This window comes from Spea bombifrons, chromosome 7 (genome assembly GCF_027358695.1).
Source record: "Spea bombifrons isolate aSpeBom1 chromosome 7, aSpeBom1.2.pri, whole genome shotgun sequence".
NCBI lineage: Eukaryota > Metazoa > Chordata > Amphibia > Anura > Pelobatidae > Spea > Spea bombifrons.
The window spans coordinates 34,771,311-34,798,284 of record NC_071093.1 but is presented as its reverse complement, the minus strand read 5'-3'; the positions used below and the strand labels follow the sequence as shown (position 1 = coordinate 34,798,284).

Below are 26,974 nucleotides of genomic sequence, written 5' to 3'. Positions count from 1 at the left end.
GAACGCAGAGCAGTTGATCTTCTTTTAAATCATACACATTTCTACTTGAGTTTTATTATAATGGTTAGAAATCTAATATGCCTAATGACTGATCTGTCTCCTAAAGTAAAAAGTTCCCTTGATGCTTCTCTAACTCTTCCTTTCCATTTAATATACATGTGAATTTACTCAACAAAAATAAAGCCAAAATGTAGAAGCCATGTGTGAAAACCTAAGTACACCCTACGATTATAAATATATAAATAGTTTTTATAGCTTTTTATTTCTGTATTTAGCTTTGGACATGTCAGGAACATCCTCATATGCTACATATAAGTAGAAAGTTTGTATATTGTTGTGCAGTGCAGTGAATGGATCTGACTCGGGAAGGTCAAAGATTTAATTTATGTACCTGGACTAGTACAACCTAACACTGACTCAGGGAACGCTTTAGGCAGGGGTCCCTTGTAATAGAAGAGCTTTCCTGACACTGATTGGCTGCTTCAAGAAGCCAATCAGCAGCAAGAATTGTTGATTCACCAAGGAGGAGGGCAGCATCAGAACTGCAGTTTCTACCTCAATTAGTTGTTTTTTATTTGTTCCTGAAGAGTGTTTATTAAAGAGTATTGTAAAATGCATTTTTCCTTTACACGGCTGTCAGGTATGGTAAACTGTCCCTTTAATCCATGCTGCTGTCTTCTTTTTCAACTTACTATGTAACTAATATGAAACCCACTTTTATTTCTACACCACAGGAGCAGACATTGCCACTGCAATAATGTGGTAAAAATGTACATTAAATGTTGTGAAAGATTTATGGTTGTAATAGAAAGTCACAAAAATAACTGCATATGTCCCATTCCTGTATAATTATTTACATCTTGGTTTAGTCTTAGTTTCTGAACCTTTGCAGTTAAGGCGTCCCCAATGCATCCTTTACTAATATGGCCGCTCTTGACTTCCACACACCAGCGCTGCAAATGATGCCACCAATCAAACGTTGCGCTGCCTGTATCCCAACCAATCACCATTGCCTTATCTTCTACCATAATATCATTGGGATTAATTACTGGGTGTGAGCCTTAGCAACTGTGCGCCGCCCTTAGCAACACACGAGCCGACCAATAAGGACATGATATCGCTCGGTGCATAGGAAAGGATGAAACAGGTACCTCTGCGGCTTGTAACGTTAACATAAAAGGATTTATTTTCATTGCTGCAAAAATATGTAGATTGAGAAACGGTTTGGGCTACTAGGGCTTCCGTATCTGCAGAACATCACCCATGCTTTTTATGATATAGGGTAATTTGATCTGCACAGAAGCTATCGAACTACCAAGCACAGCTTGGTATGAGTAACAATGTCTTTTCTCTGACATATACGGTAGTTTATTCTATTGTGCATGAAAGATGCTGCTGCTGCTGCTATAACTCATGATTGACAAATATGCAGATGTTATTATTCCTGGCATGGTTATTTCCCAGGGAAAGGGTTAATCATATGCTGATCTTGAATCTACTAGGCTGTGGTTGATGACACTGAGGATGTGTCCCTGGATTTGGGGAATGAAGATGAACTGTCTCTGAGGAAGGCAAAAATCAGGTGCAATTCTAATCAATGTATTTAATTGCATATACATACACATATATACACAGACTTGCCTTTACACACACATATACACATACACTGCCCTTCACACACTTGCCTTTACACATACACATATACACACACACTTGCTTTTACACACATGTATACACATACACTGCCCTTACATACATACACACATATACACATACACTGCCCTTACACACACCTACCTTTGCATACACGTACACTACCTTGCCATACACATACACTACCTTGCCATACACATACACTGCCCTTACATACACCTGCCTTTACACACACACACACACACACACATATATATATACATGCACTGCCCTTACACACACACCTGCCTTTACACACACATATACATACACTGCCCTTACACACCAGCTTACAAATACCTATACTCTTTTTACACACACCTGCCCATACACACACACACACACAAGCTTACAAACACACACATACATACACTGCCCTTACACCCCTTTCCTCCCATCTCTTACCCCTTCCTCCCATCTCTTACCCCTTCCTCCATCCTCAATCCTTTTTTCTCCATCCTGTGGTAGGAGCGCAAGGTCTGTCACTTCAGACCTCGCTTTACTGCTCCCTCATCACTACGCATCCTTACTGCCGAGAGCTGGGATATGATGTCCTATCCTGGTTCTCTGGATTTTAATGAGGCGCTGCGCCATGCAGAAGTAAGCTTTGATGGCCGTGCCAACTCCGCATGGTCCTCCATAGCTTTAATGGGCCCATTTGCGAGATCATTGATCTTTGTTTTTAACTGGCCCATTGAGTAGTGGTGCTACATGAAGCGTGAAAGAGGGTGATCCAGCTCCCTGTTGTAGCAGACCAGGCCAGAATACAATGACCACTAATCATACACCATTTAATTACAGAGAAATGATTCTTATCCCACCTTTCTATGGAAAATAAGGTACTTTCTGAGATGTAAATCACGTTCTGTATGTTATACGATTCTTCCCTACCGTTCTTCCCTCCAGTAATATTTTTTCTATCTATTTAGATGTTCATCTTTACAGTTATTTTGTCACTATGTCTTGTTTGTCCTTAAGCAGATGAGCTAAATGATCTAAATGAGCTCACGAGGATTAGAGGAAGTTAACATAGCAACAGTAACTTAGCTTCAAAAAAGACAGAAGTCCATCAGGTTGAACCTGTAGGCTGTCACATGAAGGACTGTGTGATGCGCAGTACTGTAACACTTAAGAATATCTGTAAAACAATGAAACCAAAAATACAAAAAGTACAAGCTATACATTTTTTCATTGTGTATTTCTTCATGCTAAACGTTGATCCTCTATTAAGCTTCTTGGAGTCATGTAGAATTCCATTCATGGCGGAATTTAGCAGCGGTGGACAATAACGCCTTAAATGTGTTACTTCTTATGATCTATTTCTCATGTATTTACTAGAATTTTTTTTTTATTACTGTATAAAAATAGTAATTGAAAAAAATCCTAATTTAAAACATTTTTATACAATTGTTATGCTTATAGAATGTTATTAGTTATTCTGTAGTAAATAAACACAAAATTATTTTAAAAGTGTTTATGATTTTTTATTAGTTAAACGAGGCACTGTTTTTTTTTTTTTTTTTTGCTGGTTTTTCAGAAGTTGTAAATGCTAATTTGATAACTGTTGGTATAATTCAGTTGTAACGATGTTTATCTCTTAAGTTATTTGGGTTGTTTCCTTAGGCATCCCCTGGCTACATTTTTTCACCTGTTTTTTCGAGTTGGCGCTGTTGTCGCCTATTTGTTCTGCGACTGGTTCAGCAAAAGCTTTGTCGTCTGTTTTGTAACTATTCTGCTCCTTCTGTCCATTGACTTTTGGTCCGTTAAGGTAAGGCTCTGTCTCCTAAACAGTTACCGTATCACACACTTCATTCACTTTTCATTACAGTTAATGGTGTTTTATTTTTTAATTTAACCAAAAATCGTTGAATTTCATTTATTGTAACAGGAAAAGAAAGTAAAGTAGCCAGAAACATATTTGTCTATGTGCTAGTATTATTACCCAGTTTGGATTATGCCCAATGATTAGCTCGGGAACTCATCCAGGTAGCCATGGCTCCAAACTTTTTTGCAATCCTACCTGTATATTGATGTATATGAATGCATCTCGCCCTGGCTCCTACATTTTTGTCTGTGACTCATACATAGATGTTTTCCATCCTTAGCTATATCATTACAAGTTAAAGGTGCTGTTCCACCTAGACATTTTTGTACTGCTCGTACATGTTAAAAAAACATATTCCTGTTTTAAAATAATACACCGTTTTATTGTGGTTTTTTTTGTTGAAACCCTTTTATTTGTTCCCTGTATAATCTATAAATATGACTAAATTATATGGCCTATTCCCTTCCTACAAGGGAGATTTGAGTCTCTTGAAGTTTCCATCTGACATAAAAACGTCAGAAAACCTGCCGCTGTCCCACTTATTATTGTTGCGGTCTGCAGGAATATGCTCACAGTTTGTACACAGCATCTTGGAAAACTGCCGCTCTATGCAGTTTCGGAAGAGGTAATCTGTCATGTTAACTGCCCCCATCGGCTTAATGCGCTGACATTTCAGCTTTCTACACGCTGCAGCTCTTACAGATAGATTTAATTACGCTCAGAAGATAAGCCAGTATAGCAGCTAGGAAGCCATTACTGGAATAGGCAGCATAGGTTCTGTAGCTTATAACCAGCTGTGATCACTATACAGGTGATCAAAAACTAACCATAAGTTGGGAGACCGGGATATCGAATTTGTAAGCACTTTGCTTAGGCATATCAAAAATGAAATTTAAATATGGTAGAAGCATGCATGTGTAGAGTAACATGGAAGAGAGTGCATTCACACAAGACGAGTTAAATGTGTATCAAAGAGACTATCTGAAAGTGATTTCAGGGAACTGGAGGCACAAATGAAAAAAACAACATTGGCATAAGAGTCTCGTTTTCAAAATTATATGCAAATTAACAAAATGGAACAAAACCATCATGGGCAGGACAAACACGCATAAATGATCTGTGATGTTTCCTCATCTCTCACAGACGTATATAGTAACAGCAAGCATGTGAGGTCTTTAAATGATTACTGAAACATCTTTCTTTGTAGAAAGTACCCACCAAGCGTCTTTAATCAAGAATTAAAACATGGACTAAACCAATAAACAGGGTAAAGCTACTAACACACTGAGGGATTAGCAATAGAGCCCGCCCAACTTAAGTTCAACGCCCAGAAGTGACGTTGCATGTAATGCAGAGGAAGGCGCTGTAACAAAACCACTTGTCTGGCTCGTTTGTAATTTATTTTCAAGTCTGTGAGTTGTAAAAGCTCTTAATGCTTCACAAGACGTAAGGAAAGTAAGTGGAATATGATTCTTGCAATGTCTCTTTTTACTGCTAGGTGGCGATGTTGCTCTATTATCAATTTGCAGAGCATAACGTGAAATAAGTGTAAAACCAGAAAACTTAAAGCAATATTTAACAAACTAATACATTTCACGTTAAGAAAGCTTTGCAGGGAAGGTAACAGCGATTTTACACGCCTTCCAATATATATCTATTCAAAGTAGGATTAATAAGGTGTAAGACACACATGATAATCACCTTCCGATCAATTATCAGATATGAATTAAAATGAAAGAATTATGTTTTTCCTCCTTACCCCCTTTTATGATTTCCATTCTTCCGTGGGAATTTTTGGTCAAGAGATTTTTCACCGGACTCTACACGGTTGGCTCATGGGCTCCGCTTTTTCCAACCACCTACCCCATACGTGTTTGGCAATTATATGGTTAACTATGTTTTTCACATACAAGGTGGTATCTTACCAAAAACGCTGAAGGTTCTGATTATACGTGGAAGGACTTGTTTGATTCTGCTAGTACGACCTTCGAAACAATTGAATGTCAAAGCTTTTTCATCGCCGTTTTAGCTTACCTTACACTCCATTATATTTATTTTTGTGTGTTGTTGTTGATTTGCTTTGAAATATAATATAAACTCTGTTCTTTGGTGAAATCATTCTAATATTTATGTTCTCGCTGCTGCCAGAATGTCACAGGGAGACTTTTGGTTGGTTTACGCTGGTGGAATCAAATCGACGAAGATGGGAAAAGTCACTGGATTTTTGAAGCTAAAAAGGTAACACAGATTTCATGTTTAAAGTAAAATTGTTCATTTTACCGATATATAATATATATAATATATAAGAAATTAGTCCATCCTCGTTCTGTACACCAGCAGAATATAAGGTCTATAAGGCAAGTGTGCAGGGAGCAAAGCTAATTTCTAAATCTAGTTACTATGTAAAAATACATTGGCAGCATGCGCGTGCGGACTTGTGTACATATACAGAGGCCATGCATTCGAACTAGTTGAAAATGGTCAAAATGCCTTAAATTGCTTTCAGTAGGGAGTCCACAATCTGGTAAGGTGGGGCTCGTAATGTTTGCAATAGAGGAGACAAATTTCTATCTGAAATAAAGATCATCAGGATGCTCTGTCATGCATTTTTTACTTTGTCTAAATGATAGGGTTTACATGAAAAAATGCGACCTTGTGTTTTTCCAGTTCAGGTATAAAAATTCTTCTTAAGCTACTCTGTGATACATTCGCACACTTGCTCCTTACGTTTTCTATTCCGTTCTTTACAGGAGATATCTATTGCATATAGCGCATTACAAATCTTTTTGCGCGTGAATAGTGAATCTGATTTTAGTGGTGTATGGAAAAACTAACCCGTCTTTCAATATTTCAGGCAGCTACTAATAATTCCACTTCGACAGAGGTGGAGGCAAGAATCTTTTGGCTGGGTTTGATTATTTGTCCTATGATTTGGACCGTATTCTTCTTCAGCACATTATTTTCTTTGAAGTTAAAATGGCTGGTAAGTTGTTGTTAATACAAAGATTTTTTTCCTCTTTACAGATTATATACACAATACATTGATCATATGGGCATTCTGTTTACCTATCTCTACCAATATGTATCTGCGTAAGATTGTATTTCCATCGTACATCCATATGTTTATCATGGTAGATCGAGTGGCTGTAGTATATACATATGTGCATGTGTTATAGTGAATAGCTGTGCGTTGCATATAAGCAATAATACATACACTTGTCAAAACAGTTATGAATGCAGTTTTTACAGATGATTTTGATATGACGGATTTGTTACTAGAAATAACCTTACCAACTTCCCTGGGTTTTTCATTTTTTAAACTAGTCACCAAGGTAGCAAGTCACCAGATTCTGGGACATTAATTAGTACTGCGCAGGTTTAGGTTTGTGGCTTGTTTTTTCATGTCCCATTGGCCCTTGGGTCTTATACACGCTAAGGAAATCATAACCGTACCTAAGTGGGTTTAAGTTAGGTGTCACTGGGAGAATTTTAGGTTTTCTGGTCCCTAGGGTTTTCACTTTTCTTGCATTTTTCAGTGACATTTTACTTGCTGCCTTAATAGGGCTATTTTTTTTAAAGATTAATTAATTTAAATGATGTACATTTAATTTATTTTCTTTGCAGGCTCTTGTGATTGCAGGAATATCTCTTCAGTCTGCAAATCTTTACGGTTATGTGCACTGCAAAGCAGGTGGTCAACAAAACGTAGGCAAGACAGCGTCAAGACTTCTATCTCAACAGCTCTTCCAAAGAGTAAGTATTATAGTCAGTAGACTTGTGCATTCAGATTCATTCAAATTGTTAAAATCAGTCAATTCTTACGAATGTTTGAAACATAGAGGTCCCAACAAAACAAAACGAAAATGAAGCAGAGAATGCAGACAGCAATTTAGACAAATCCTTATGGGGCTATAAAAGAGAATTTTTTTTTCCTTTTTAAAAAACAAATGTACAGACCGCAATAATTTTATAGTTTCTATTGAAATCATAAGGCGCCATCACTTTTATATCTGTTTACTTTGCTAGTAATAAGTGCAGCTATTATTATGTGGCTTCCTAGATGTCTGTATCTGAGAAGATTTCAGACGAGAGAAGTATAGAAACGCATCTTTCTCCCCAGATCTCCTGCGGCATCCTAGCCACTTCCGTGTATTTCGCAATGGGGCGGAGCCTCAGCACAGCATATGGGGACAGCCTCTCCCTCATTTCTCCAATCAGGGGAGAGAGTGTGCGCCAAGGCTCCGCCCCATTGCGGAAATACACGGAAGAGGCCAGGATACCGCAGGAGATCTGTGGAGAAAGAGAAGCGTTTCTATACTTCTCTCGCCCGAAGTCTTCTCACATACAGACATCTAGGAAGCCACATAATAATAGCTGCACTTTTTACTAGCAAAGTAAATAAAGTAATGTACGTGATGGCGCCTTATGACGCTATGACCATAAAAGATAAAATAGTTTGTACATATAACATTTTGTTTTCTAAAAAGGAAAGAACAACACGTCTGTTTTATATTGCAAAATGATTTGTCTAAATTGCTGCCTGGATGTAGAAAATGCGTTTTTTTTTGTTTGATAGACACTACTTGGAGGAATATTGGCGGATAATTCTTACAGTGTATTTCTCTCAGCAGATCTGTCTGCAGTATTTTGGCCTGTTGTAGTAGTTCTGCAACAGAGCAGAGGCTTGTCATACCACACTAATTAATATATATATTATTTATATATATATATTAAACATTTATTGGGACCCCAGTGATGCTATTGTTCTTAAGGTGTTTAAAAAATAAATAAAAAATAAAACCCTTTATATACACACACACACACATTATAAACACACTTTGCTATTTTGGTCATTATTAACACCTTAACCAGGTTAAGAACAAATAAGCTTTTAAAATGTTTCATTTGCAACCGTAAGATTGTAAATAAGGTACGTAACTATTTGCTATACAATAAAAATGTATTTAATGTTTATTTGTTTGCAGACACTCTGAACTCAAGCACTCGCCAAGTCTTCTTCAGATAGAGACATCTAAGAGGCTACATAATAGCTGAAATTATTAATAGCAAAGTAGACACAGATATGTACGTGACGGCGCCTTATGATGCTTTGACCATAAAACATTAAATTATTGCTGTTTGTACACACATTTTGTTTTCTGAAACATGTCTGTTTTATATCGCAAAAGGATTTGTCCAAATTCCAGCCTGGATGGAGAAAATGTGTTTTCATGTCTATTTTATTTTGTAATTGGCACTGCTTGCAGAAATATTGGCAGATAACTCTTACTGTATTTCTGACACGTATCTTATAGCGTGATATGAATGAGCACATACAAACCAGGGATTGGCTGGAAAGAATGGGGCTTATTCACTAAATGAATCTGCGGGAAAGTTTTTTAAGCTCATGACCTTTCTGGAGTCTAAAGGACCAACCCCAGTGGATATCTGTAAACTGCGTGTAAGCTCAATTACCTACCTCCTCTCTAGTGCACAAACGTCAAAAAACCAAAGTCAAAGGAACCTGATCCACAGCAGCATCTGACAAGCATCAACCGTACAGACTAATATATGCTTTGAGCTTTGACACATTTTTATAAGTTATTCGGTGTAGGTCTGCGCCAGTAGATTGAAGGGTCAAGACAGAAAAAAAAAAAGAAATATCAGCTCTAAGGAAACACCATAGAGTGTGTTCCCAATGCTCTAAAGTATACTGTAGTGTTACACTGGTACAGCAAATCTACCTTTTTTGAAATGTAATTTTAGTGTGTACAGAAAAAGTCATAAGATGCACAAGTACGAATTTATTGAAAAGCACTGCATTTTTTTTTAACGCTTGTGTATTTAATGCATTTTTATGTACGTATTAAAATTAAATCATATGATTTTTTGTACTGAAATAACCGGTCACCTTTTCTCTACAAAATAAGAGCTCGCACCGGTTTAACACATCGTTATACGTGAGCAGAACTTCCAAGCCACTAGATTCATTTCCAGAATTACAGACGTCTCTAATTATGTAAAATACTAACATCATTCGGTACGAAGATTGTCCTAGAAACGCAGTCTCTGATTTATACCACAAATCCTCGTATGGAGACCCTATCGCCCCGCTGGTACACTACTACTTCAGTTACTTAACTCTGCGATGCCACGTCAGTATAATTAGATTCTCTCTACACGACCAGTTTATGTTTGTAATATAATTCCTTGCCCCATAACGCACAATTCTCAATGTAATTGGTTGTAAAATTTATTTATGACTTGTTGAGTAACCAGGATCAGGAGAAATGGCTTGTGAAGTGTTTAAATCACGTGTTTTTTTGGTGATGTAACTGATGTTACTGGATTGTATTGATGTACAGCTGCAGCATTTGGATGCAGATCACATACTTTCTCTTCTGACCTTCAGTTAACTCTTTCTGTCGCAATATTCCTGAATTCCTACACAAAAGGAAAAATTGGACCACATGAGGAATGCATGCAATAGGAGAACAACCGTCGTAAATATATCTATATTACTATATGAATATAATTTCTGCAAAATAAAAAAAAGATTGGTAAATTGAATATCGTGTTCACAGGGCAGAGAACATCGGGAGGCTCTCTCATCCGATTAAATAGAAATACATAATACATATAATGGAAATGTGGATGTGTGCACTCTTAATCACAATAGCTACAATCACGCTCTGGTTTCTCAACCAGCACAAAAACAATATAACAGAAAGCAAATGAGTTGTGCAATCAACACACCTAAAGTGCGTATAATAAATACATGGCGCCTTTATATTCAATATCACAAAGATGCTCCAAGGGAAACACTAAAATACAAAAGAAATATATATCTAGTGCAATATGGCTATAAAAGTGATAATGCCACTCAGATTGCTGTAGGCCTGAATGAGGCAGAACACCTCTCATTTGACCCACATCAACTGGAGACCCATAAAATTGTGTTCCTTGCTCCAAAACTCCGCACCTTGACACAAAAGAAGCACCGGCATTAAAAAGAAATGTTTCATTCTGTAAACGCAGCATCCATCTTGTGTTAAAATCAGGCTACTCAGAGTAAAAGGTGATATCTGATTTTAATGGAAGATAGATGCTGCATTGTTTTTATGGAACAAAGGTTTTTTTATGCCAGTGCTTCTTTTATTTTGGTCAAGGAGCAATGATATGGGTCTGTGGAGGGTTATGCTCCATTCAGAGCAAGTGGCCACTGCCTATAGCATTCTGATTATTACCACTTTTATAGAAATATTTTCATGTTTTACTTGGAGCATCTTTGTAACCATGAATATAAAGCTGCCATTTATTTATTATATGCACTTTAATATAATGCTTATGACATAAAAAAAGCTATAGCTATAAGTAATCTTGCAATATAACTTTGAAGTCTTGAAATATTTTGTCAGTCGGTATAAACCGCTGTTGGCAGTAATGTAATTATGAGGCCCAGCAAGTCTTGACAAGTAATACATCAGACAGCTGGAGCAGCCGAACCTCTAAATTTAACCGTTTAGTTACTGTGGCCATTAAAATGTCAGATTATATTAAAACAGAATAAGTTTGTACCTAACAGGCATCTCGGGGGTCCTTCACATAAAGATTTGCAATGCTGTTAAGGACAGCACGTCTTTGAGCTGCACTAATTGTTTGCAGTGATTTATTCACATATTATTCAGTTTTGTGTACATACTCTGTATTATTGATCTGTACGAGGCAGTTGCTGGTGAATCTGGAGCTTCAGTTAAAAACGATTTCCCTGCATCACAACTCCTTCCTTTAAAGAATAAGTAAGAAAAATTTAAAAAACTACATTCACGATAATCCCACATTATACCAAGTGCGAAAGTGCCAATAAATATAAGAAAACCTAAGCCTAAAATCAGGAATAATCATAATAATAATACACTTTTGATGACAATTTGTAATTGGAAATCCCACAACTGGAAAATAACAATATAAATAATATACATTTAACCTCTTTAATACACCGTTGCTTGATGAAGCAGGTTGTTATAGTTCATCTTGCATTATTCTGGACCAGCAGGCATTATAAATTTGGAAAAATACATAGCTTGCAAATAGAAAATCTTACGTAAACAAAGTGTTTTCAAATTAAATACAAGTAAATGGATACATTTTACAATCATGTATATCGATATATTCATACATAATGTTAGTTATACTTGGGTACACATAACTTGTACATTAGGGTTGAACAAAGGCTGTAACTGCCCGTGTTCTCAAGTATAAAATAGTCTTGTCTTCGATGGCTTAAATCATGAAATCCAATATGAGAACTTTTTAACTTTTTTCTCCCGTGTGAGAGTGTTTTATGGAGCCGATGCTACCTTCTGATTAAATAAGCGGAATCACCATGAATCATAACAGCGGTGTATATATTTGTATTGGTGATAATGTTAAAATGCAAATAATAAAAATAAAAATCGGAACCATCCAAACTTTAAAACTGAAAATACAAGGGTTTCGATTTTTCTACACGAAGAGAAGCATCCAGATTCATTTACACAAAACTAGAACTGCACAGCGGCTTTCATGAATATCTGCACAGCGACAAGCGCTCTGTTTTAAGCCTTTTCTGATTTGTGTGTGCTTTCATTTGCATATGAATCAATCTGGATTCATTTATTTCATTTTATAGGGCATCTGCAGTAGGCTTTTTTCCTTTTTAATTCTAAATTAAGTTTTAAAAACAAAATATTTGTCATTGTTAGCCTACACAATTATAATAATCCTAAAAACAATTCATCATAGAAGCAGTACAGTTATTATATATTATTCCAGGGGCGTCCAACATGCGGTGACAGAGTCTGTCCTGGTGTGTGTGTGTCTGGGTGTCGGTGTGACAGAGCCTGCCCTGGCGTGTGTGTGGGTGTCGGTGTGGCAGAGCCTGTCCTGGTGTGTGTGTGTGTGTGTGTGTGTCGGTGTGGCAGAGCCTGTCCTGGTGTGTGTGTGTGTGTCTGGGTGTCGGTGTGGCAGAGTTAAACACATCTCTTGCACTCTCAGGATCTGGGGAAAGAGGCAATTATCATTTTCAAGGATAGGCAAGCTGCAAGTTATGTAAAGGGGACATGCTCTCTCTCTCTCGAATATATATATAATCTAGAGAGAGAGATAGAGATAGATAGATAGATTTATCTTAAATGTATACGATGGAGGTGTGTCCCTTTTAGCTACCAGAAACATACCTATGGTTGGATCCAAAGGAACCTTGCCCAGGAGGGGTATATTAAGATCAGAGCACATCTTCTCTGCTCCTCCAGTTGTTGGTGGGAAAATCTGCGATTCATTCTAGAAGAAAATGAAAATTTGTATCTTATTAAATATCAAAGAAAATCAGAAGTCCGTTTAGTGACTGTCTAATACAAGGTGGGGAGGGACATAAAAAATAAAATAATGAATTATTAAGCTCTGTTATTTGGTTGGTAAAACTGGAGAGCCTGGAGCCACAAAACATCAATTCCAGGGATGTTTCCAACAGACCTATAAGTTAGAAAGGGTGTGTTGGCCTCAAGGCTTATGTGTAGATATGGATATTTTTAAACTATTTTTTTCTTTCATAACTCCAATAAATAATCCAAAGCAGTCAGTGCTATGCATTTTCTGTTAGAACTTGTGTAGGTCACTAATGCTCACCTTGCATTTCGGGCAAACAAATCCACTCATGTTTTCCACAACCCCAATAATTGGAAGTTTGACTTTGCGACAGAAACTGATTTCTTTGCGGACGTCTTGAAGAGACACCTCCTGTAAAGGATTTTTTTTTAAATTGAAACACATGATTGACAAGCAAGGTATCTACAGGTGAAATTATATACTACCCAAGCTGCGTGTGGCATGGACAAACATACTATTTGTAAATGTAAAAACAAAACCCGAAATATAAAAAACATAATGCACTGCAATCAAATGTAGTTTGTTGCGTTTTTTCTTTTAACAGCCTCGCAGAAGGATGTTTGGTTGATTAAAGTGCACGTTATTGTAAAAAGAGCAATATTTCAAACATACAATTTTTTTTTTTTCGTATCTTACCAAAAGCATTCTAGCCTGAATACCCTGGGGGTAGGTACCAAGAATCCTCTCTACCTTGTCACTCCATGTCCTTTTTGGTAGCCAAAGTAATGACAGTTTACCACTCAGTCTGCATATTATGGATTCTATTGCTTTTTTTCCTATCCATTATTATATATAAATTTGTATGAAATGATTCCATGCTAGAGAACAATACACCTAATATTTTGATTACATTTGGTATCACTGGTCCTTGCACACAACGTCATTAAATGTGAGCAGAATCATTCAGCTACTTTATTTGTCTCTTGCTACAGTCTGCCCATCAATACGTGGGGCGACATGCTACAGACACCATGTTCTGTACGATCAGGTCGGCACAACGCCACCTGCTCATGCCTCAAACTGGCAACAGAGAAACACGCAGTGATTTGATATGATTTAAAACTGTCGTAATGTAAGATAAGTCGGATAAGTCACAAGTCTGCGTTCACCATGACTACATTCACCAGAACAAATGTAACATGTCATACCTGAGGAGTGGTGATAATTACAGCCCCATCAATATGCGATGTGCTCAAATACTGCACAACAGACAAATGTTCATCCGACGTACCAGGAGGGGTATCGATTATAAGGTAATCCACTTCCCCCCAGTCTACATCTCGCAGAAACTGCTTGATCATTCCTGTAAAAAAATGCACACGATGTTTGATGTATGAAAAGCAGCAAAACAAATACATGATTAACCCTGTTAAATGTAAGGCAACCCAAGGTCTCGGTTTTACTGACACTTGATGTTTGTAAATCTACTACACTGGATGTGAAAATGCCCCAAAGTTCTTAAGATTGGCTGCACAATACATTCTATTCTGGAGGCGGAATTAGATGAATGTTCTATATGTTATTTAGAAAACATTTTATGAAAAAAAGGACTTTTATCCCTTGCGCAATTGTCTTTTTGCTTCCCATATCTCTCCTCTGCAATCCGATATGAACTACCAGACTGCCTTCCTTGAGAACACCACTTACCCCTGCATTAAAATTGATGCCCCAACGTCCTATAAAGCACCTTCAAGACTGCTTTTCATCTCTAATGTCCTGTCATGTACCTACATACCCTTTATGGTGCATACATTACAAGCTGCTCTTTGCACCTTTAACATCTACTACTCCACCTCAGTGGCTGATCCAGATTTCTCAAGCTCATCTACCTAAAGGATTTATTAAGCAGTATACTATGACAATACCTTCTAATAGGTTGTTACTTTCACCCAAAATTGTAGAACCCAGAAAGTAGAACATTAAATACAAACCGTTTTTTTTGGGACCTCGCCATATTACGGCATCATCAGGACTCCCAAGTAAGAAGCCAACAGACATCACAGCCAGATTATCTTCTACAAACTGAAACAATAAAAACAAAGCTTGCAAGAACAATCTTCACTAAGAGTGCGTGGGGGGGGACAACTTGATATTAATGTCTATGTATTTATAATGCAATGTCATAAAAGTCCATATTAGTGTAACGGTCAGGTGTCCCAATCCTTTTATCCATATAGTGTGTATGAATAAAATACACCATGCCACCTGAACCACCAATTGTGAAGAACACTAATATTACTCACGCATAACCAAAAATGGCACATATACTCACAACTGGAGACCACCCAGAGCCACTCTGGTGAACCTATGTATAAGAAGAAGAAATTAAGATCAGTTCATTGAATATAAAACCAATGTTTATGTAGAACGAGTAATAAAACCGAGTACCTAAATGAAGCATCACACCCGCTTGTCAAATGTGAAAATGTTTTCTACATCCCCTGTACTAATAACATTAAAATGATTCCATATTCCCCGTACTAATAACTACGCTTGGAAATTGACTTAATGATTCAATCTGAGTTTATGAAACACACACAAAATGTCATTTTAGCAAAATCCTAAATGCAGCGCTATAATTGATGTGGGCGTAATAAGCATTAAGAAGATTTGTGCGTACAATCTTTCAATGAATACACCATATATAACCACTGCTATAATAAAGCAAAATCGCACAGAAATTTAAAAAGCAATTAGAATCTGTGGTTTATAAACAGATATAATTTCCTTGCTTTTGGCTTGTGAAACTATGTGCACCTTCCATGCAAACGCGGCACACAATGCATCACTGCTGGCAAGGGTGAGGTGAAAGAGCAGAAGTCGTATGTATCCATGCTGAGGCATATTCAGGCCTTGGGTGATCAGTCCGAGAGCGGCAGAGCCAGGTGGCAGGGAAAGGATCACCTTAATGGGTGCCCTGGGTGTGCCAATGGTCAACGACCCTAGCTGCTCCATTTACACCATGGAGGACTGTGCCAGCGCAGCACAGCCTCCATAGTATTCTTTACCCAATGTCTTATAGTGAATTGGAATATGACATCATTTACCGGTGCTTAGCAATAAGGATAGCAGCCATGAAGTCGAGTCAAGTGGGGCACATGAATAAATACATTGTTTTATCCATCAAAGATCTACTTTGTCTCAATCATACCTGCTCTTCTTCTAGACCCATAATTTTTGGAATAGAAGGTCCACAGATATCCACGTCAAGCAAAGCTACCTGCAAGTCAATACATATACGAAAGAATATATTAAAGTATCAAAGTAATAACAATAAGAGTCATTTTAAAGCTGGATTTATTACATGGAAAAAACGAAAGCCTTGCCGGAACATGACCTAAAATGTAGAAAATAACACAACGAGAAATATGCCGGTATAGTTGGGTACACCAGAGTTGCATAAATAACTTTATAATTGATATCTATGTTGCATGTGGGTTCTTCTCACCTACTCATGATCCTTTGCTATTTCAGAAGCTAGCGCTCATGACACAAAGCTTTTTGGAGATTGGAACATGCGTTGCAACTTGCAACGCAATACCAAATATTTATGCCACTAACGGTTTACAAACTTCATTACGCAAGACACACATTGTCGCAGAAATAGCAAAACAATCTGTAGTAGTGAGAATACTTTGGCTCCACATACGGGGCTTCTGACATCAGCTCTGGTGACTACTACCCCTTAGTGTCCGTAGTCTGGCAAACACTGGATGTACCGCCTGTAAATTGTACTGAGGAACAGCCATGCAATACTCATGTAAGTTTTATAAGTAAAAAAAACCTACTTAACACACAGACCTAGGTATCCTGCTGACAATATATGTACAAAAAAATAAAAGGTGTGAGTACTTTCCAATACGATAAACCCGTTCACGTTCTTTGTTTTAATATGAAGTCTGTATACACATTCAGTGGGTGTATTATGTATCACATTTTACATAATCCACCCCAAAAGACTTGCGTTACACGTACAATTCTTATAAAACTACAACACAGGCTGGATGTGAAAAATAATACTTATTAATACCATGAAGTCTCAAATTACGGGCTATTCTGTTATGTACCGAAACAGATTGTATCCTTGAGAATCTTTAGGAGGGTTTAACAATAATGATGAATCGATGACAATGCCGTTCAAAGGAAAGTGTGCTTTACTGGGTAGAATTTAAAATCCTTTAATTTAAAAGAATGACCCCACCTGGATTAACGTACTTAGTTTTGGAAGAGAATCCCTCTCCACTTCTGAAGGATCAAAAGATAGATCAACATTTTAGATCAGCACATAGTCCCTGTAGCACAAATTTACTTCAAAGTGCCTAAATTACCTCGATTTATTCATGCTTAGTGTTCCTATGTTTGGAATGTCTAGCTCATCGGTGTAAGTGACTTCTAAGAACAAACTTATCAACTTTGTTCATTTTTCTAATGTTTACAAATTCTAAATCAATAGCACTACAATCGGTATAGTTTCCCTCTTTCACATTTAGGTTACCCACACATTATATAATGTTTCTTTCAGAAGTGGGACTTACTATTAAGATCATACTCCACCATATAACCCAATGTTTATTGGGATACCTAGGAACTCTTTGGGTTTCGCTCAGGTGAAATGGTGCGTTTCCGTGTCACTGTGGTCAATCTCCGGGTCGTGGGAGCGTCCTTAAGGAATGGCCACCCCCACCAGACTCCTCTCCCACCCCATACAAATTGGAGTTATTTGGGGTGATCCCCGCCCCATGTGCACACATATTCCCCCCCCACCCCCTTTGGGGGTAACACTGAACCTCGTGAAGAGACCACCTCACCTCCCCGAAGAGAGTTTTTGCGAAACTTCCATCGCTATGCTATACCTGGTTGCACGAAGCTAAAGTTGGGATAGACATTTTTTCTGAAGGCCATAAGTTATGGCATTTAAATTGAATCTGGCTCCTGATGAGAAGACAGAGAACAAGGATGTGAGACACCCTGATCTCCCTGCCAGGGTTTATCACTGTAGGACATATTAGGCTCTGCAGAGTTAAGCGATATCATTAAGGGGTTAGGAAACTATAGACATAAGAGAAATGTCCAAAAGCTATTAAGATCATTTAATTACTTAATGGTGATCCCTCCAAAGACAAAATAAAAACAACCTGTTTTAAGAGGGTTTAACACTGACGCAGGACAAAAAGTCCCTAAGGGAAATTATCCGTGTCTTCAGTGTTTCGTATTACGCTATTAATATTCTAAGTGATGTCTTAATTGCAGCCCATACATTTTTGCGCAGTCCTAAATTACGACAGTTAATAACATTCCACTCAAGAATAATGTAAAACGTATCTACAAATATTAATACCTCATAAAAGTAGGAATATCTACTAAACACTGCCAATACGTACTAAAAAGTTTAAATGTAAACTCGATCCTGTGCTAACCTACATCACCCAACAGCCATCTCTGAAGCCACCCTTTATATTTCATAACTGGAGACTGCCGCAAGGAAACAAGATATGGTAAGACACTTACTTGGCACATATCAGCATGTTACAACCCATCCCTTACTACAAAACAGACAGAAGATTCCGGAACTAACAAATAAAAAACATAATACTCTCTGGTCTCAATACTGGTTTCAGTAAGGTATCTACTTTGTGTGGCCAATACAAGAATAAGGAATAAAAAACCTCAACAACTTCTCCTACCTGGACAAACCTTTAAATATGTATAATACAGAGATGAGCAGACACATAATTACATAATGCTCTTTACCAAAAATGTAGATTTTTGTCAAATATATCAAATAGATAATATATATAATATATGGGGATGCTATTTAAATAATGCATGTTAACTGCCCTAAATATATTACAGTATTTGTGTATCATAAGCTCCGATCGCCGCATTTTTTTTTTTTTTTTTTTTTATTAAAGAAAACACAATTTGGGAAGCCCTTTTACCCTAAACCTTTAAATTTAAATGCGATGTCTTACCAAAGACCAAATGTTACGAATAGATTCCTTGTATTCTTTCCCTCTTTTGCATTTGATAAAACCCTGCTTGCAAATTGCGTGATGATGTTTTGAATTTTCAATAGATTTACCATAAACTCCATCCAGCGGAAGCTGCAGCAGGATTCCCCTGAATTGGGAAAACTGTGACAATTTTGAAAATCTCCTTAAGATTTTCATACATTATCCACGGCGCAGTCTGCCGCAAGGCGTTTGAACATCGGTACAAAAGGCAGATCAGATGAAAGCAGGAGTATCGCATAATTACACAGCTTTTCATATCCGCAGCTGCTTTGTATGCCGTGACCCATTTCTGGCAGGGAACACGTTAACAGCTATGGAAACGTAAAGAAATCCATATGGAGCACAGGCATAATCTCCGTTTACTATTGCTGCCAAGATAATAAAATAACTCATAAACATTATTCAATATCTTTAACAACGTTGCCTGAAACTTCCTAGAATATCACCGCCAATTCTTTAACAGGAAACAGCACCACCTTCTCGCTCAACAAAAACAAAACCTTGAGGTAGAAAGTCTGTAACAAACGACCACAACTAAATTACAAAATCTTCGTAAAGGTCATACAAAGCTAGAAATAGATGCCTTTTCCTGAAAATCCAATTGTTGTGTTTAGTTTCAAATGTGATCTTTAATGGTTTAGATAATATTGGCCCACAAATTATCCTCGTGCCCTCTGGCAGGTTTAGAAAATGTGTTTGACTGTTGGATGTTTTTGGTGTGTGCTTGATTACTTGTGTATAAAACATGCCTTACCAAATCTGTGCGCTTTTGGTAATTGATTGACATTTTAAATATGTACATTTTGACAGGCAATTGTTAACTAAATCCACATACCATGAAAAAAAGACAATCCCAAAAAGCACAAAAAGAAAACCAGTGATAAAACAGATTTCAATGAAAACCCAAACAGCTGGGTTAAATTTACAAAGGAAGAAATGCGACTTTAATTGTACTGTTATGGACATACCCGGGAACATCGTGTTTGGCTACCTGAAGATCCCCCTACCCAAAAGCTTGAAGAAATTGACTTGGAGTACCAATAACATAAGACTATAGTATCCAGAATTGCAAGGTGTGCAGTGGTACATCAAAAAATGTAAAATGCCCCCCCACTATAAGGAGGCTGCCACTGGACTTAAAGCACCACGGCCACCTCGTGATCCCAACCCTGATTCCAGCTGTTATAGATTACTCAAACTCATCTAGAGTGGGAATTCCGAGTGCAAGTATTGTCTAGCCCAGTCACACCAGCTGAAGCAAACTAAAGTTTGTTTTTTCTAACTGTGGTCCTGACGCTAGCTCCTAGAGAAAGATCATGGCCAGATTCACACGTCACGCTGTAGGAGCTGTGAAGATGCATCTTCATTACACATCAAATGGCACTGTACTCAAAGTATTATCATCATAATCTATAATAGAATAAACTTTAAATAAAACACGTAACATTAAAATAAATAAAATATTAGAAAGTCAATTCCAGCATGTTCCCTCATGTAGCTTTACTAGGCATCATCAAGCTTGTATTACCATATTGAGAAGTAACCAGCTAAAGACAATTTTTAAAACCGTTTAAATATATTAATTGGAAAGTTACGGATTAAAAGTAAACATTGAGTTTTAACAGCAGATTTCTTTTGCATTAAGAAATGTCCACTACGTCCAAGAGGAAAGTACAAAACCACCCATTGTGGGTTTAAAGCGCACCTTCATTGAAAAATGTCACTTGGTTGCAAAAAGATGTAGCAAATCTTAAAATACTGGGAATACTAGGCACTATATATATATATAATGTGCTATACCTACACGTAGTGGACCTTGTTACACTCTTCGGGAAAACTGGTCAACTTTGATTGGGAAGTCCCACGGAATTTTTATTAAATATTTTTTATTTTGTTCCCATAATATTTGTTTATTTGACAGACCTGGATGCTGCCACTGCTGTCAGTTGTGATATGTTGGCTGGCTGCTCAGACTCCACACTGAGCTGATTCTTTATGGCAATGCTAATGAATGCTAATAGAATTTCATTAGTCAAAGTGTCCACGCTGTCCTTTCCCACAGACGGTATGATAAGTAGTCAGGGAGTTTGTCTACTAGACAACATTTTGTTATACAAAGAACTGTTTCACAAATGAAAACAGCTCAATATTATTGAAAACGTATTCTTAATCTAATTCTAGGAACAATCAGTAACATCTGGAAACTTTTTGTTTTTGAATAGCGGAATAATGAGTCAGGAAAGGATGGCACGCAGCTCAATTATTGAACAAATGACGGTTCATGAGGCACACATTTTGGACTGTTTATGCAACAAAATGTTTGAACGGCTTAGATAATCAAAAACTCAAGAAACAGAGTGCTATCAAAAACATTTTATTCTCTCAATAGTAGATCAAAAAAGTTTAAATAATAAAAAAAAAAAATACAGGTCACCAATGGAATAACAAGAAAAAGCACACATTACAAAAACGGTTTGCAAATTCTAATTTTGCTTATAAATCCCTTAATTACAATATCTCCACAGGGTTTATTCTCTAAAGTATGATGTGAAGTTTTAATTCTCTCTTCAACAACAGAAAGGTTCTCCATCAAGAAGCGCTGAGCTGGCCCTGTATAATACACCGTATATTGTACAGGACCAAACATGCTCTTCCTACAGCAGAAGCACACTGGGGTTGGCTCTTCATAATGTATAGTGACGTCAAGAAGCTTGGTGACTATGCTCGTGCAAGGGAAGGAGAGGCCTGGAAGTGTTGTATGAAGCGAAAAAGGGCCTGGCAGATAGTGTTTTGCATGGGGAGGAAAGGACCTGCAGAATAATGTTGTGTGGTGCTATGTTAGGACTTTTTGAAACAAAATGTGTTATTTTAAAATTTACTTCGTAAGTTGATTCAGGAAATAACCTATTTGGAGCCTGTGAGGATTACTGTGCATTTTGGCTTGAAATAGCTTTGTTTGTGGTTAAAAATGTAATGGAAGTAGATCTTTTTAACATTATTCAGCCATACAAATACAATTTTCCAGTAGAACAGTACTCAAAACATTAGCTAGACAAGTTCATCGTTAAAAATAATTTAGGGTTAAAACAATCACCACGTGTAACCACTCTCACAAGTCATAAAATGAGAGCCCTTGTAGAATGCTTACCTGCTTGCCTTCATCAGCAGCTAAACCATGAGCCAGATGGGCACTGAATGTGCTTTTTCCCACTCCCCCTTTTCCAGAAAGAACCAAAATCTTGTGCTTCACAGTGGACATTTTTTCTTTGATTTCTTCTATTGCTGCAAGAAAACAGAAATATCGGCATTAAAAGCTTTGCATAATTAACTGCTCAGTGTAAAATATTCCTATTTATGTGACTTTTAGTCACCAGCAATTCATTTTTGTTGAGTCTCTTTATCTCTACGAGAGCCACACCACGTCAAAATATTTTGAGAACTAGTGCTGTGAAACAGGAATTATCCTACGGTGAACCCGTTCTAATCCAAGAGTAGCTTAAACAAGAAGAAAATAAATCCATAATAAAAAACAGCTTGACAGGCTCACAGATGTTCCCCAGGGTCATGCTCCAATTAATATTTTGGCCAGCGGCTTTACTAGTGACCTGTAAGGGAAGGTTTGCCTGTTTAGTTATGATACAAACTATGTAACAGGATGGACCCCACACACGTGGGGTAATTCAAATAATTAATCAAAGGAAACTAGAGGAATGGGGAGGAAAGGGATTTGGACCAAGTCTCATTTACTGCACCCAGTTCTGGAGTGCTTAAGAAGTAATGGCCGCCCTGAGCATCGAGCAGAAGCAACAATAGCATCAAGCCTTTATAGCTACTTTCCAACAGACCCATTATTGCCATAACTAAAATTGATCACGAACACGGGATGGAGGTTAAATATACTCCACTCTCGCTACCATTCATAATTCCTACGTCTAACGCACCTTTCACCAAGTACTGCTTGGGAAAAGAAGAAATAAAATATACCAAGGGAATAAACACATTTTTGTTTGGGGGTCCTAAACATTTTACTTCTACAAACAATAAAGCAATACTACTAATGAATAAAGCAAACTACATTAGATTCTTGTGTCCAAAATACTATGTTTGCACACTGTGTGTGTGTGTGTGTGTGTGTGTGTGTGTGTGTATATACACATATATTTTATTATATAATAATTTGGGTTTATCGAAACCAGTTTCATTACTGGTTTGAGGATATATGATTACGTTTATGTGTGTACATATCCCTGCAATTATTTTTTTAGAATAATAGGAATGCTATTTATTTTTGTGGCGCACACTGAATTCACCAACAAGTGTTTTGCTACTTGGAAAAAAAACACTGACACAAAACAGTAGTCATATTTAATAAAAGTTGGACAAAATCAATTAAAATAATGGTCATTCACTTTTAGGCGTTATAAAAATGACACAATTATTTTTATTTCACAGCTGAACCATTTTGCTTACCGGTTAACCGGTTCAAAGCAAAATGTATTTATCTTTTAAAAAATAATTGTGGGTGGTATTCAGCACTTCGTGATCATACAGCTGAGGCACTATCACGGCTTGCTGCCCCCCCCCACAAAAGAAAGAAGGTCGCATCATAAGCCCTCCATGTTCCGTACGCTTCATAAACCTTCTTCACTTGTTTTGTATAAAATAAACCGGTACCTGGATCAGGTCCAGTCACTGCCCCCGACGCACATAGAGACTGGTTGGGGCATCCCTGGCATGCTGAACCCTTCCCTGCTTCGCTACTAGCGGTCCCAGGGCAGTCTAAAAGAAAAAGGTCACACAAGTCAGTTTGTAAACACAAGCTGTAGCCATGACATTCTTCGTAAACTACGACATGCCAGGTTCACTCACGCTGAGGTGCGTTTTCTGGTACATCAGCCATGGCACCTTGTGGAACGCAAAAACACTTCCTGGTCTGAGACTTCCGGGAGAAGACTTCCGGTACCTTTTGCGTTTCAAGTCTCATTTTTATGTAAGGATGGGTCACGTAGATCGTGGGATATTGTGGGCAACACAGCTGTCTACTAAAATGATTTCATAAACATCTGCCCGTTTGAAATAACGAGAATCGGTTTAAATTGTAAAGTAAAAATTGGCGATTGGTAAACAAACATAACGTGTTTACCTACTTTGTGCTGGAAAACATGAATTTATCATGCAAATAAAACCCTTGGTGTACAAGCCACGACGGACAACATGTCTATCCTGCCTTCATGCCAAGGGTATAATCTCGTGGGAAGGCTCACACATGATGGCGGATATCGGGGAAAGTGCATATAGGTCTAGTTATCTATGCATTCATAATTATATAGAATATACATGTTAAATGTTGTTGACCAGCACATGTGAAGTAAGACCCTGCAGTATGAGGTATGTGTGGGATGAAAAAGCAGAACTGTGGCCAGACCCATAGCTGCCAACAATCCCAATATTAGCAATAGACTTGACAATCAGGCTTAAGGCTTGGCTGACATCTGTCTTGGGTAATGTCCCATTTAATGTACTGCTGACAGCTTAAGTTCAGATCCTGCGTGGTAAAGGATGTCAACCGTTACCCTAGAGTAGGACACTGGCGAATTAGTAAGTATGGCATCCTTAAGGCTACAAGCCTAGTGGAATCTGAAGATCTTTCTTTTCTGAGATAGCTTTCCACATACATGTCCATGGGGGCATTAAGCTGGCATATTGCCCTTCGATCCATCCTCTACTCCTTGGGAATGGATAAAGTTCCATAAACCCTTTGGAGAGGTTATGGACCTGACTGATATCAATGGTCATTTTCATTCCAATCAAAAGAGACAGTCCAAAAATAAAACATCTGAAAGGCACCAGGTGACAGCAGCATCTAAAATTGCGGCTGGTTGTATGGGAGCGTCCTTACATACACGCAGGTAGGAGCTACACAAGTCTATTCATTTCTTGACCTGAAGTCTATTACTTCCCGTATGCAGAATCGCCTGCACAGGAACCCATTGGTACTGATTTTATGGCATCTACGTACATGCGGGATGTATACATTTGGATGTATACATTTGGATGTATGTTCGGGGCATTTTGCTTTTACATTACACCGTGCTCAGAAAAAAAAAGCCCGGCATAATGAGATGAGTCTGTTGTTTTTACACCGACATCTTGCGGTTGTGTCTCTAATTAAAACCAGATGCCTATTTGACGGTTTATATGCACCAGAGGGCAGTAGTTGTTTTTCAAACAGGTCTCGCAGTCCTTTGTCTGAAATACTCGTAACATGGAGTTGACCATGTAGATTGCAGCTGACTGGGAGAAACTGCCTCAAATTCATTGCCGCAAAGCCATGAAATAAAAATTCACTTTAATTTCTAATATATAGCTTTCTATGAAATACGCAAACTTCACAAATTGCCAACTACATATTTTAGTGTAATAATTAGCTAACTAATAAACTAATAAGTTCATGCGTTATTAGATCTGTTTGTATGTGTTTGACATATAGAAACTAATCGTAAATAAAATAAACTCTCAGTATCTGGGTATGTGAGTGCCTGTGTCCACCATTTTTAGGGGTCTGTAGCATTAATGATAAACAATGCGGCAAATTCCAGTATATTTTTTGAATGTGTAATTATTATGTTGCATATATTCATGAATGATGGTGAACCGATTGAATGACAGTGAAGAACAAAGGTGCATCAATTGGGTGAAGCCAACAGACTTGGGACTGTTGGAGGACATACTTACTGGTGAGATGGAAGCTTGTGTTACGTAAAGTTTTGGACTCCCGACGTCCATTGCACTTTTTTCTCAACCCCTAGCAAATGGTTATCCCCCCCCCCATGTGCCACACTGTAGGGTGGTGTCTGTGCATCGTTCACATGTGCTGAATTCTAAACAGTAGAAACCATTTGGTAAGATTTATCCATTTGCCAACAATTTGACTGAAATGTGAAGATAAGTATTATTTTTAATAAAGCAGACCTTGAGAAGACCACCTGGTAAAGCGATTCTGCGACTGCATTTGGTGGGAACGTGTAAGTAGACCTCCATAGATTATTATTATTTATAGTTTTATATAGTGCCATCATATTCCTTAGCGCTGTACTAAGGAGACAGCACATAACAAGGGTAGACAGAACATAACAAGTAGTATATAACTAAACAGTTTGACTTACAGGAACAACAGGTAAGAAGGGCCCTGCTCAAACGATCTCATAATCATAATGCACCCTGGTCTGTTACTTACCCCTAAGTGACCTTGTATTTGGTATTTTTGTACCACATATAGCCATATATCCTCTACATATATGAGTTCGATTTTAAATAAGTATTTACTTTTACTAGACTAAACAGATCTAATAACAGACATTTCTTTGTGTCATTGATGATCGCAATGATTCACGTCCGCATTTTAATAACCTGTTCCTTTCTACTGATTTTTGTGGTTCCTGAAATACATATGTTACGTTCTAGAAATAGACACGTATTTGCACTGAATGGCATGAAGAACACATCTTTACCGTGGATTAGATGAACAGATAAGATTGTGTTATAGTTTACTCCCTTATGACAAATACTAGGTGTGTCAATAGACAAAGCGATAGATCCAGTCGGGGTAACACCTCTTTAGTATATGTGATTAGGCAGGAGCTACAGAGCGTTTTAAAACACATAGCAGAGTTAAATAGCCCTATTTACTCAATAAACAAATCAAACAATCCTGCAAATTGTAATAACTCCTAATGGAAGCGAATGGTTAATATGCGTGACAAATGATTTTAACAGGTATTCGTAACACGGCGGATTTAAAAGAAGTAGGTAATTGGTTGCAGTCCAGGTTGTACTGAACTGTAACACCAAGCAATCTTCAACAGCCATTAGACAGATTCGTTCTAAGAACATAGATTTTTTAATGACGTAAGAACTGGCCTTCCCTGCTTGTGGGGTAATAGATGATATAACTTCACAATGGATTGGGGTATTAGCACGTTACAGTTCCTGAAACTGAACTAAATATTGTGTCAGT

At 37.6% G+C, this 26,974-nt stretch overlaps 2 protein-coding genes across 2 annotated transcripts; one reads left to right on the top strand and one right to left on the bottom strand.

The window, feature by feature from the left end:
* Nucleotides 1-1,098: 1,098 nt before the first annotated feature.
* Nucleotides 1,099-8,667, top strand: TVP23A (trans-golgi network vesicle protein 23 homolog A). Its single transcript, XM_053470427.1, has 7 exons — nt 1,099-1,147; nt 1,503-1,582; nt 3,316-3,460; nt 5,666-5,755; nt 6,372-6,500; nt 7,142-7,270; nt 8,503-8,667. The coding sequence occupies exons 1-7, from the start codon at nt 1,139-1,141 to the stop codon at nt 8,509-8,511; spliced, it is 591 nt and encodes a 196-aa protein (XP_053326402.1). The 5' UTR covers nt 1,099-1,138; the 3' UTR covers nt 8,512-8,667.
* Nucleotides 8,668-9,853: 1,186 nt separating this feature from the next.
* Nucleotides 9,854-23,927, bottom strand: NUBP1 (NUBP iron-sulfur cluster assembly factor 1, cytosolic). Its single transcript, XM_053470423.1, has 11 exons — nt 23,827-23,927; nt 23,632-23,736; nt 22,106-22,239; nt 16,095-16,163; nt 15,216-15,248; nt 14,875-14,965; nt 14,092-14,246; nt 13,184-13,294; nt 12,736-12,838; nt 11,220-11,303; nt 9,854-9,961 (listed from the first exon to the last, which is right to left on the bottom strand). Exons 1-11 carry the CDS (start codon nt 23,855-23,857, stop codon nt 9,930-9,932), a joined length of 948 nt encoding a protein of 315 aa, XP_053326398.1. The 5' UTR covers nt 23,858-23,927; the 3' UTR covers nt 9,854-9,929.
* Between the last annotated feature and the right edge of the window lie 3,047 nt (nt 23,928-26,974).